The sequence below is a fragment of the Nycticebus coucang genome, chromosome 12 (genome assembly GCF_027406575.1).
Source record: "Nycticebus coucang isolate mNycCou1 chromosome 12, mNycCou1.pri, whole genome shotgun sequence".
NCBI lineage: Eukaryota > Metazoa > Chordata > Mammalia > Primates > Lorisidae > Nycticebus > Nycticebus coucang.
The window spans coordinates 92138958-92152020 of record NC_069791.1 but is presented as its reverse complement, the minus strand read 5'-3'; the positions used below and the strand labels follow the sequence as shown (position 1 = coordinate 92152020).

The 13063-nt window shown below is 41.1% G+C and overlaps 1 protein-coding gene across 3 annotated transcripts in view; it reads left to right on the top strand.

The window, feature by feature from the left end:
- IQCK (IQ motif containing K) overlaps nucleotides 1-13063 on the top strand; it is a 187882-nt gene that overhangs the window by 125683 nt on the left and 49136 nt on the right. For 2 of the 3 annotated variants that reach the window (XR_008373316.1, XM_053556260.1), the window contains exon 8: nucleotides 4802-4913. Coding sequence is in view for 2 of the 3 variants with exons in the window: in XM_053556260.1 (XP_053412235.1) it covers nucleotides 4802-4913 (112 nt within the window). In the remaining variant the exon portion in view is untranslated. Of the gene's footprint in view, nucleotides 1-4801; nucleotides 4914-5124; nucleotides 5865-13063 lie in introns of those variants that run through there. The other variant, XM_053556259.1, reaches the window with a different exon arrangement.

Genomic DNA, 13063 nt, shown 5'->3' with positions numbered 1-13063 from the left:
TCTTTTTTTTTTTTTTTTTGAGACAGAGTCCCACTATGTCACCCTACGTAGAAGGCTGTGGCATCACAGCTCACAGCAACCTCAAACTTTGGGCTTAAGCGATCCTCTTGCCTTAGCCTCCCAGGTAGCTGGGACTACAGGCACCAGCCACAATGCCTGGCTATTCTTTTGTTGTCATTGTTGCTTAGCTGGCCTGGGCTGGGTTCAAACCCGCCACCCTCAATGCATGTGGCCAGCATCATAACCACTGTGCTACGGGCACCGAGCTAAGTAGTTTTCTTAAGACAAGTTAGTCACCCATTTCCTTGGAGAGGATGTCATAGGAAGGACTTTATCTTGCTTCAGTGTGATAAGGCCATCCGTCCTAATTCCTCTTGGTGAATAGAATTCTGGGGTAGAATTGTATCTATTTGCATAAAGAACCTAGGAATCTTCTGAGAGGAGAGGGCTTGAGATGGCTCTGACCCCAGCATTTCTCCCTAAGATTCCGTCCTAGCACTCTAAGAGGCCAAGGTGGGAGGATCGCTTGAGTGCGTTTATTTGAAACCAGCCTGAGCAAGAGCGAGATCCTGTCTCTACTAAAAATGGAAAGAACATAGATGAGCATGGTGGCAGGTGCTTGTAGTCCTAGCTACTAAGGAGGCCGAGGTAGGAGGATTGTTTGAACTCAGGAGTTTGAGGTTGCTGCCACGGCATTCTAGCCTGGGTGACAGAGTGAGATTCTGTCTAAAAAAAAGATAGGCTCAGCACTCTGGGAGGTGGGTGGATCACCTGAGCTTAGGAATTCGAGACCAGCCTCAGCCAGAGTGAGATCTCATCTCTAAAAATAGCTGGGTGTTGTGGGGGCACCTGTAGTTCCAGCTACTTGGGAGGCTGAAGCAAGAGAATTGTTTGAGCCCAAGAGTTTGAGGTTGCTGTGAGCTGTGATGCCATAGCACTCTACCAAGGGCTACAAAGTGAGACTCTGTCTCAAAAAAATAAAAATTAAAATTAAAAAACACTATCAAGAGGCTGAAAATATAATGTACAGAATCAGAGAAAATACTATAAATTATATATCTGATAAGGGTGTAATGCCCAGAGTATATGTATAATGAAAACTCTTACAACTCAGTGACATAACTGACAGACAACCCAATTTTAAAAGGGGCAAAAGACTTCATACACATTCTCCAAGGAATATATACATATGTTCAAAAAGCACATGAAAAGATGCTCAGTGTCCCTAGTCTTTTGGAAATGCACATAAAAACCACAATGAGACACTCACTAGTATGACTATAATAAACAGCTGAGCTGGTGACATACACCTGCAATCTCAGCTACTCGGAGGACTGGGACAGGAGGATTACTTGAGCACAGGAGTTTGAGTCTAACCTGGACAACATAGCAAGACACTATCTCTAAAAAAAATAAGAAAAATTAACCGGATATAGTGGCATATGCTTGTAGTCCTAGCTACTCTAGAGGCTGAGGTGAGAGGATCGCTTGAGCCTAGGAGTTTGAGGTTGCTGTGAACAATGATGACGCTATTGCTCTGTAGCCAAGCTGACAGAGCAAGACTGTGTCTCAAAAAGTAAATAAATAAATAAACCCCGAACTGTTTATATATATATATGTATTTTTTTTTTTTTTTATTTTGTAGAGACAGAGTCTCACTTTATGGCCCTAGGTAGAGTGCCGTGGCCTCACACAGCTCACAGCAACCTCCAACTCCAGGGCTTAAGCGATTCTCTTGCCTCAGCCTCCCGAGTAGCTGGGACTACAGGCGCCTGCCACAACACCCGGCTATTTTTTGGTTGCAGTTTGGCCAGGGCCGGGTTTGAACCCGTCACCCTCGGTATATGGGGCCGGCGCCTTACCGACTGAGCCACAGGCGCCGCCCGCGAACTGTTTATATTTAATAGTTCATCTGAGAGCTGAAAGAGCAAACCATTATCATGGAAACCTCTTTGGAAAATGTGGTCTTCTATTCTCAGGCTGTCTCACAGCATTCTTTTCTTACTCTTCATTTATCTTTTAAAATGAACTTGACATATATCCACATATGTAAAGTCACTCACTTCCAGACTGCGAGGCTGACTCCTCTGGCAAGTGGAGAGGTAAACAGATGACTCAGGAAGAGGAAGGGTAGGAGTGGCTGTGATTTTTCTGTGCCTTCTACAGCTTTCATCTCCCAGGACTGTCTCATGTCCTTGTACCTTTTGCACAGGCCGGTATCTCTCTCTGGGACACTATTACCCTCCACCCTCTTGTCCTCATGGCTAACTCTAGTTCATCCTTCCAAGCTCAGCGCAGGGGCATCTGCTCCATGAAGTTTTCCCTCACTCTTTCAAGCTGGGTTAGATTCCCTCTCTGTGTTCCCTTGGACTCACCAGTTTCCTTAGTCTTACACACCTTCTTGATCCTATTCCTGTGTCTCCTACTAGAGTCTAAGTTTCTTTTCTTTTAAAACAGAGTCTCACTTGGTCACCCTCGGTAGAGCGCTATGGTGTCTCTCACAGCAACAGCAACCTCAAACGCTTGTTCTCAAGTAATCCTCTTGCCTCAGCACCTGCCATAACATCCAGCTATTTTTTATTTTTTAGAAATGGGGTCTCACTCTTGCTCGGGCTGGTCTCCCAACTCCCAAGCTCAAACAATCCACCATATTGACCTCTCAGAGTGCTAGGATTACAGAGGTGTGTCACCATGCCCAGCCTTAGACTCTGAGTCTCTTAAGAGCATTCAGAAGCAATATACCTGAGTTCAAACCCCAGCTCCATCATTTCCTAGCTGTATGACTTGGCAAGCCACAAAAAGTCAGTTCTCTCTTCTGTAAAATGGTGATAATCATTCCTGCCCTGTTGGGTTGTTTTGGTCACTAAGAATTTTTTTTTTTTTTTTTTGCAGTTTTTGGCCGGGGCTGGGTTTGAACCCACCACCTCTGGCATATGGGATGGCGCCCTACTCCTTTGAGCCACAGGGGCTGCCCTGATTACTAAAATTTATAAAACACTGAAACAATGCCTGGGAAATAAGTGCTCAGTAAATATCAGCTATAGTAGTAATAAAATTAAAATAATTGTTATTACCATTAATTATCTCTTTATTTTCAATGTCTAGTGCAAAGGCTAGTGTAATTTAGGCACTCAGTCAACTGGTATTAAATGGGGCATTAGCTGTGATTAATCAAGAACTGTGCTGTTCTATAAAGTATCCACCAGCTAGCTGTGGCTACTAAGCACTTGAAATGCAACTAATCCATATGCAAAATGCTCATCGTCCCAAATCATCAGAGAAATGCAAGTAAAAACTATCCTGAGATACCACCTAACCCCAGTGAGACTGGCCCACATCACAAAGACTCAAAGTGGTAGATGCTGGCATGGATGTGAAGAAAAATGAACACTTTTACACTGCTGGTGGGACTGCAAACTAATACAACCTTTTTGGAAGGAAGTGTGGAGAACCCTCAAAGAAGTCAAATTAGACTTCCCCTTTGATCCTGCAATCCCATTACTAGGCATCTACCCAGAAGAAAAAAATACTTTTATCATGAGGACATTTGCGCTAGACTGTTTATCGCAGCTCAATTTATAATTGCTAAGATGTGGAAACCACCTAAATGCCCACCAACCCAGGAATGAATTAACAAGCTGTGGTATATGTACACAACGAATACTATTCAGCCACTAAAAGAGATGGAGACTTTACATTTTTTGTATTAACCTGGATGGAGGTGGAACACATTCTTCTTAGTAAAGTATCACAAGAATGGAGAAGTAAGAATCCATACTAGTACTCTGTTCTAATATGAAAGCAGCAGAAGAGCTAATACAAGGTGGTGGGGGGTTAGGAGAATGATGGAGCAGGGGGAGGGTAGGGGGGGGAGGGGAGGTCACGGTGTATGGCACACCTCTTGGGGGTGGGACACAATTATAAGAGGGACTTTACCTAACAGATACAATCAGTATAACCTAATTCTTTGTACCCTCAATGCATCTCAAACGATAACAAAAGAAAGAAAAAAGAAATCCCATTAATTAAAAATGACACGTGCTATAAAGTGCAAACTCGCACATGTTGAAGCCTTAGCATGGAAAACCGAAAGTAAAATACAAGTAAATTTGTGTATTGATTACATGTTGAAATAATAAGAGTTTGGATATTTTGGTTTCAATAAAATATCTGCTTAAAAATAATCTCATCTGCTTGTTTTTACTTGTTTTTACAAGTAAAAACAAGACTGTAAGGAAATTTAAAATTACACACGTGGCTACATTATATTTCTGTTGGATGGCACAGACCTAGAATGTTCTCAGCCTACCACCAGCATAGCAGATCTTCCCACAACCTCAAATATGATGTGAGCTTTAGGAGTATAGATAATTCATTTAGGGCCAGGTGCGGTCCTCACACCTGTAATCCTAGCACTCTGGGAGGCCAAGGCGGGTGGATTGTCTGAGCTCACGGGTTTGAGATTAGCCTGAGCCAGAGCGAGACCCCCTTCTCTAAAAATAGCTGGGCATTGTGGCCGGCACCGATAGTCCCAGCTACTTTGGAGGCTGAGGAAAGAGAATTGCTTGAGCCCAGGAGTTTGAGTTTGCTGTGAGCTATGATGCGACAGCACTCTACTGAGGGTGACAAAGTGAGACTCTGTCTCAAAAGAAAAAAAAAAAGATAATTCATTTAGAACAATGATTCATTGAGCATCAAAAGTACATCCACTTGATTTGTAAAGGATTTTGTATGCGGGGTTAGTCAGGTATGTACAGAAGTATGTAAAAAGATGGACTGAATCTTCGCTGGAATTTTCCAGGTTCGCTGTAATCCTGAGATTCAAGAATTGCGTCAGTGGCAGAAGAAACTGCGTGAGGACAAGCACATTCGCCAGCGAGTCAGAATGTTCTGGATCAACCAAGAACACAAAGGTCAGTTGCTCGATTCACAGCCCCTTAGTTTATTCAGGAAAAGTCTGATTCTTATTCTAGGCTCAAGAGGGAAGCCTCTGAGGTTTTATAAAGTCCTTGTGTCTGTGCAGAACTCAATTTGTCAATGAGGAAAGTGGCTGCATATTAAGATTCTACCCTGGAATGACAGAGGTGATGTGATATAATTTACATGGTTATTTCTCTCTCCCAGGGACAAATTCAGTGTTACCTTCTGTCTGCGGAGCTTTATTTTTCAAGCTGTAAGACATGGAGAGTAACCCATTATTTTGGAAACACAGTGTCTGTCAACATGATGGATGGTTATTCTTCTAAGTTGCTGATTGTGTGTCTGAACTTAAATGGCATTTTATACTGTCTTCTCCCCTTTGTGATGGTTAATTTTATGTGTCAACTTGACTGGGCCACATGATGCCCAGATAGGTGCTTAAACATTATTTCTGGGTCTGTGTGTCAGGGTGTTTCCAGGGAGCTTAGCACGTGAATTGAAGGACTGAGTAAGGCAGTTGGTTCTCCGCAATGTGGATGGGCGTCATCCAGTCTGTTGAGGGCTTGACTAGAACAAAAGGGTGCTGGAAGGTTGAGTTAAACTCTGCCTATGTGAGCTGGGACATTGGTCTTCTCCTGCCCTTGGCACTGCTCCTGGTTCTCAGGTCATTAGCCCTGCCTGGAATCCACATGCCATTGGTGCTCCAATTCCCAAGCCTTGGAACCACATCGCTGGCTTTCCTGCATCTCTAGATTGCAGATGGCAGATCATGAGGACTTTTCAGTCCCCATAATTTTGTGAGCCAATGTCCTGTAATAAATCTCTGCCTTATGTCTATTTAAGATTACTTAAATTTCTTTCTTTATATATAAATAATAAATACATAATCTCCTAGTGGTTTGTTTCTCTGGAAACCGCTGACTGACACATCCATTTTTGAGAAATTTAAAACATATACACACATACACACACACACGGTACAAAGAATCATAGGCACCTATCATTTGTCATACACAGGTGTCACCATTTTGTCCCTATTTGCTTTTATTCTTTTTTTTTTTTTTTGCAGTTTTTGGCTGGGGCTGGATTTGAACCTGCCACCTCTGGCATATGGGGCTGGCGCCCTACTCCATAGAACCACAGGCGCCGCCTGCTTTTATTCTTTTTTATTTTTAAGCTTTAAGTTACCACATATTCACAGTCGGAGAATTAAAAAAAACAATATGTGGAAAGGAGGGAGACATAGGGGCATCTGTCTCTCCCCCTCCATTGTGATTTTCTCTTGGCTGCTTCGGTGTCTCTGGCAGAGACTGCTTGCCCATGCCCGGCCTGTGGGCAGGCATCCCCACCTTGGTTCTCCGACTCAGTATGTTTCAGTATTTTTCCCACAGGAGACACCATGTTGAAGAACCTGACTCTGACTCTGTTTTTTCCACAACCACCCTAGATTCCCCTGTGTCAATGCACTCCAAGCTTTTTGCCCTTGGAGTCTCCTTACCCAGGGGTTAGCCTTCTTAAGGACATTAGAAAGGCAGTTCAAGTTACCTCCCAATGTCCACTTGAACCACAGGAAACCAATGGTGGACACACAGACTTCTGCCCTCCTCTCTTTCTCTGCCCCACTACGTCTCTCCACGGCTGCTCAAACAGGCAGAATTATCTGCAGATCTGCTCTTAAAGCACATGTCTACCCAGGTAACAGGATAACAGACTCCCTTTCCTGAAGATACCCTTAATCTTTTCAAGTTGTTCTCTTTGATCTCCCCTTCCTTGCCAGGAAAAAATAATTTTATATCACAATCTAGTTCATAAAAACATACAGATGTTTTCATATATAACTAAAATTTTTATAAAGACACTTGTACTAGGCTGTTTATCGCAGCCCAATTTACAGTTGCCAAAATGTGGAAACAACCTAAATGTCCTTCAACCCAGGAATGGATCAGTAAGCTGTGGTACATGTATACCATGAAGTATTATTTTAAAAAAATGGAGATTTTGCAGCATTTGTACTAACCTGGATGGAGGTGGAACACATTATTCTTAGTGAAGCATCACAGGAATGGAGAAGTGTGAATACTATATATTCAATTTTGACATGAGGACAATAATGACAATTAATGACATGGTGAGACATGGGGGAAGGGGAGAGCAGACAGAAAAGGAGGGAGGGGCTGAGGGAAAGGAAAAGAAGAAAAAAAAACAAGAAAAGAAAAGAAAATAGTGACTAATTTCACATAAATTGGAATTAATTTTGACCAAAGTACATTACTTAAACACTAATTTTTAATTCAACTGGTTAATATGTTGTTTAGGATATTGCATCCTCATTTATAAGTAATATATGTTTGTAATTTCCCCTTTATAATAATATATTTTCTCCAATTTTAATATTAGGTGTGCCCAGATCAAGTAGTATGATTTTGAAGTATTTCTTCTCTTTCTATTGTTTATAAGATTTGACATGATCTGTTTTTCAAAATTATCTTTTACTTTTATTTATAAATATTAGTTGTCTATTTTTTGATACTTAAAAAAAAATAAGTTAATTAATGACTCCCTACTGAATCTCAGAGTCAAAGCCTTCTATAATAAACATACTCTTATTTGACAATGTGAATGTTACTTTCTTCGCATTATTGTTATTATTATTATTATTTAATATTTTGATGTAGCAATTGTCTGATTCCTTTTCTGAATGTATTTGTTCTTTCTTTACGAGGTTTTTGTTTCTAGTCCTTATCTTAAGCATTGTTATTGTTATTAAATTTTAAGCCTTTTTAATTTTGTGAAGGCAAAAAAATGGAAACCTAATAAACACATGTATATGTAAAAATTAGAAAAAAAGTTTTAGGAAAAATTATTACATGCAATGCCCTCCAATATTTTCTATTCAACTTAGGTTTTTGTTTTTTTTAAATGTTAGATACAACCTAACATAAATTGATTTCATGGCCCACTAATATGTCATTGGATGGCACCCGATGTCAATGTTAACATTAAGTTTTCCAGGTTTTATTGCTCGGCCATGATGGAGACCCTGACGAGATGTGGGATCCCCCATTTGTTTTATGCTTTTTTGAAAATGTGGAACCCTTTGTGCCTCCGTGTCCTCAGCTCTGGGCAACAAGCCAAGGCCTGCTGATGCTTGACTGTACATCTGTTGTTTGTTTACTTGTCTTCCCTACTAGAGTATAAGCTACATAAGAACAAGGACCATGTCTGGCTGGCTCACCTCCTAGGACAGTGCCTGGCATAAAGTGAGCACCGAAGAGATGTTGATAGAATGAATTAGTGAATGAATACCTGAAGTTGTAAGGTTTAAATGAATCAACATATGGAAAGTGCTTGGCGCTAACCAAATTGGCGGTCTTAGGGGCCCTTACAAAGATGCAACACGATCTATTACTGTGTGGCTAGCTCAGCACAGGCCTCTCTTCTAAGCTCAACTGAAGTTTCATTTCACTTCAAAATTAGAAGGCAGTTGGGGCTGTCATCAGTTTAAAGGTCGAGGAAAGTGCAGCATGCCTGTTTCTTTCTGTGGTTCATTATTCTTCAGAGTTGATTTGCACTTGGTTGGCGGGTGGAGTGGGCTTGCCCTGGAGCAGGGAGAGTAGACTGGATTCCATGCCGTCATCCAGCCAGCAGGGGAAGGGCTGGAGGGGCCAATGGAAGCTTTCCATTTCTACCACCTGCTACTCATTTCCTTTGCCACCTTCCACACTTTCCAGAGCAAGCAGTGCTTTCCAAACACGATGATGTGAACTGATGGATAAATTCCCATGTATGTGGAGATGGACATGACCCTTGGGCAAAAAAGTCAATTCTGAAGACTGTCCCCAGGTCTGTGGTCAGCTAAGAAGGAAGTCAGTAGAATATAACAGTAAAATATCTGATCTAGTTAACTTCATTAAGCCTCAATTTTCTCTTGTACAAAATGGACTAATGATAGTACCTGCTTCATACAGTTGTTGTTAAGGGATTACAAGAAATAATCTTTACAAGTTCCTATAAATGTTAGTTATTGTCATGCTAGTATTTTAAAATATCAATGTGCTTTTGAACAATTTTGTATTGATTTCTTCTAATAGACTCTAAGCTCCATGGGGTTCCATGTAAAGACCATGTTTGTCATATTCAACATGATCTGGCACAGAGCAGGTGGCCTGTACATATTTGCAAAGGAGGCTTTGAGCTTCATTTTACAGGGGAAGAAATAGAGGCCCAGAAAGACTGAGTGACTTCCCCAGAGTCACGTAGCAGTGGAGGGCCCAGGAGTTCCTTTTCTCTGTTTAGTGTTCTAACAGAACCCCAGTGAGAGACACAGAGAGATAAAGCACTCTCTTGGATTCTATCGTCAGACCCAAAGTTCTCAGGAATCTTCTGGAACATGACATATGACTTGTCTGATTTCTTATTATCTGGGCTTCAGTGTTCTTGCTGTTTACATTTCTACTGACTGAAACCCCTAGCTGTGGGTGCAATCTGCTGCCCACCAAGGAAAGTAGAACTTTTTGTTCCCTTCAAGTGTCACCAAGCTGAATCATTATTAAGTTCATGCACTAGAGTTACTTACTATTTTAAACCCTATGAATCTTGGTAGTGTGGAGGTTTAGAAAATAAATCTCCCCTGCCAAGGTGACACAGTAATTAGACCTCAGAGACTTCCAGTGAAGTGAGAAAATAGATGTCAAGCACATGCTAGTTCTCTACAGATTTGCAGTAAAAAATAGTGGTGCGATTGCAAATGTAAATGGTTTTTCAAATTCATTAAAAACAACAGCAACTCGTCATTGTACAAATCTAGCAGACATTATCTTTTTCCGGTATTGGTATCCATATTGTGCTCTGGTATTTACAGTATGAATAAATTTTGCCAAGTTCCAATCTTGGAGCAACCTTGGCGCAGACAGGAGGTCTGAGGGAGCGTCACATCAGCTGTCGGGGTGGAATCGTGGTCTTATATAGCCTGTCTCACATTACACTGAGTCAGAGGCCGCCCAGCCCAAGCAGTATTTTCTTCTAGGACAGGAATGGCGTGAGTTATCCTTGTGTCTCTATCCATTGGGACAGATGCGAGAATTATTTTGAAATGCATGTGGTAAGAATTTCAGCCAACATAATTCAAAAGAAGATGCCTAAGTAATTTTTGAGATATAGTCACAAATTCTGTCTTGATTAATAACAAATTTTTAGCTTCACATAATTAGTAATTATTTTAAAATATGCTTTGTAAGTGAATATCCACATTTTATTTGGAAATCTAATGTGAACAAGGAGAGAGAAACCATAGAAATGTTCTCATAACATCAGATAAAGTTTTGTATATATAGGCACATTTGTGTACCTATGTATATGAAATTTATAGGTACACACACACATGCCTGTATATCATAACATCAGATAAATTTCTCCTATATGTGTTTGTAACTGTATTATTTATATATGTACAAATGATCTTTAAATGACTTTATCTCTTCTTGATGTTTTGAATAGAATGCAGAAGTTGCAGGGAAAGATTGATCTGTTAAAAGAAATGGATTGTTTACTTTTGTTTGCTTAACTATTTCCTACTTCATTCCAAGAGTGGTTTGTATTATAGTAGTTATGGAAACACATAATATTTTTAGGTAAAGGTGGTAATTAAGCTAAGGAAAAATAAAGGTTAGGGAAAAAATAAAGCCACTAAGTGCAGCAAGTGAAATACTAGCTCAACGGCCTAAAATTGTAAAATATTTAATTGACAAATAAAATTTACATTCAAGGTATACAATGTGATGATTTAATATACATGCACAGTATAATTAATTATTATAATCAATCAAATTAATTAAATTAATTAACACATCCATCACCACCCGCAGTTACATTTGTGTGTGTATGTGTGTGTTGGGGGGAAGGAAGGTAAGGTAAGGCTTAAAGCCTGCTCTCTTATCAAATTTTAAGTCAACGATACAGTACTGTTAGCCATCGTCATCACGTTCTACATTAGATCCCCAAGACTTACTCATTTTATAACTGAAACCTACTATACCCTTTGACCAACAAAGAAATTTCTTCGAGATAAAGATGGTAATACAATCTGTTACATAATTCACAGTCTCTATGAGGAAAGAAGACAAACCAGTTCAGGAGATACTTTAGGTCCTTCTCGAATGCATTCTGCAATGTGAATAACAGCCTCATAAATGTTCCTATAATAAGTAGAAGTGACTCTGAGCTTCCTAGAAGCCACAACAATAAAGGAAGTAAGATCATTAATAGTTTACTATGTCCTTAAGATTTAAAAGTTTCTTGGAAGAACACTTATGCCTGGAGCCAGATTTGATTGTTTTCTCCTAAAGGGGACACTGTAACAGTGAACATCATCCTTTCCCTAAATATAACAACAAGTTGTGGAAGGTGCTGGTGGCTCAAAGGAGTAGGGCGCCAGCTCCATATACCAGAGGTGCTGGGTTCAAACCCAGCCCCGGCCAAAAAACGGGGGGGCGGGAGGGGGGAAGTTGCTTATAGCAACATTTACTTCTAGAGGGAAAAGATGAAAGCTGAGGGCAGGGAATGGAAACCAGACAATGTTCTTTTCCCTATGTTAAATTTAGAATGTAATGACGAATCCTAACTATTAGGATTTCCCTGTGCTTTAAAGGCTGTTCTTAAAATTAGCCCCTGTTCTTGGCCTCCCCACCTGCTTATGACCTTAGGATGCACTAGAAGTTATTTCCTTCTTACCCTGTGTTATTGGGTAAGACAGCAGAGAAGGAGGCCTGCAACTCGGGAGTAGCTGTGATTTATCAAGCTAAATTTGTAAGCTATGTACTAAGCACCTTGTGCTTCCACGGAATCCTCACACCTGCTATCTCAGAGAGATGATAGCTCCACTGTACAGATAAGGAAACTGGGGCTAAGAGGATACAGGACTAGCACGAGACCACATAGCTAGAAGGGCCTAGGGCCAAACATCAGGGCTTTGATGTGCTAGATGCCAAGGAGGCCAGGGTTGTCCCAGGCCATGCTGTTTAGTAATTCAAGTGCCCAACAGGGCATGTAGGCCTAGTACAGAGATTCCCAATTGGGTGCCCAAAGGTCCCCAAGCTGGACAGTGGGCAGCATTTGACCACGCCTCCTTGCCTGCACCCTAACACCAAAATGGCCCCAGGCTGCTGGTATAGGAGGTCTGGGTGTAGGGAAGGTTAAATCTCCCATCTAAAGGTTACAGGATCTGCACCTATATTTTGGAGAGATGTGTTTATCAGAGCAGGAACCCAGGGCTAAGTGAATAAGGATGAAGATGCTCTGATCTCCCTCCTTCCAAATCCCCTGTCCATCTACAGATGAAGAGCAAAGAAGGGTTTTGCCACCAAAGAAGGGACCTGTGTACAAGGAACACTCTAGCCTGAGGAGGTGGGTTCTGACATTAGTTGAGGCCCTTTGCGACTGACAGTCTATCACATAACAAAAAATGTCACATCTTTAGGGAGTCATTTTCCAGAGATAACCACTGTTGAGTGTGTCAGCCCTCAGAGTTTTTCCATCCATCTAGCAATATACAAATATATATATGTGTGTGTGTGTGCAACCATATTATATCTATTGTATTTTACCTTGCTTCTTTCTTCACTTGACCGTGGTCATTGACATCTTTTCATGCCAATACATACAGATCTATTTCATTATTTTTAGTGGCCTTATAAAAAGGATAGATCTGTTTTATTTTTGAGACAGAGTCTCATTCTTTCTTCCTGGATAGTGTACCATGGCTTCATGGCTTACAGCAATCTCAAACTCTTGGGTTCAAGTGATCCTCTTGCCTCAGCCTCCTAAGTAGTTGGGACTACAGACACCCACCCCAATGCCCCAGCTAGTTTTTCTTTTTCTTTTTTTTTTTTTTTTTTTTGAGACAGTCTCTTTTTGTCACCCTTAGTACAGTACTGTGGCATCACAGCTCATAGCAACCTCAAACTCTTGGGCTTAAGCGATTCTCTTACCTCAACCTCCCAAGTAGCTGGGACTACATATGCCCACCACAATGCCTGGCTGTTGTTTTAGAGACGGGGTCTCACTCTGGCTCTGGCTCAGGCTGGTCTTGAACTCAGAGCTCAGGCAATCCACCTGCTTCAGCTTCCCGGAGTGCTAGGATTACAGG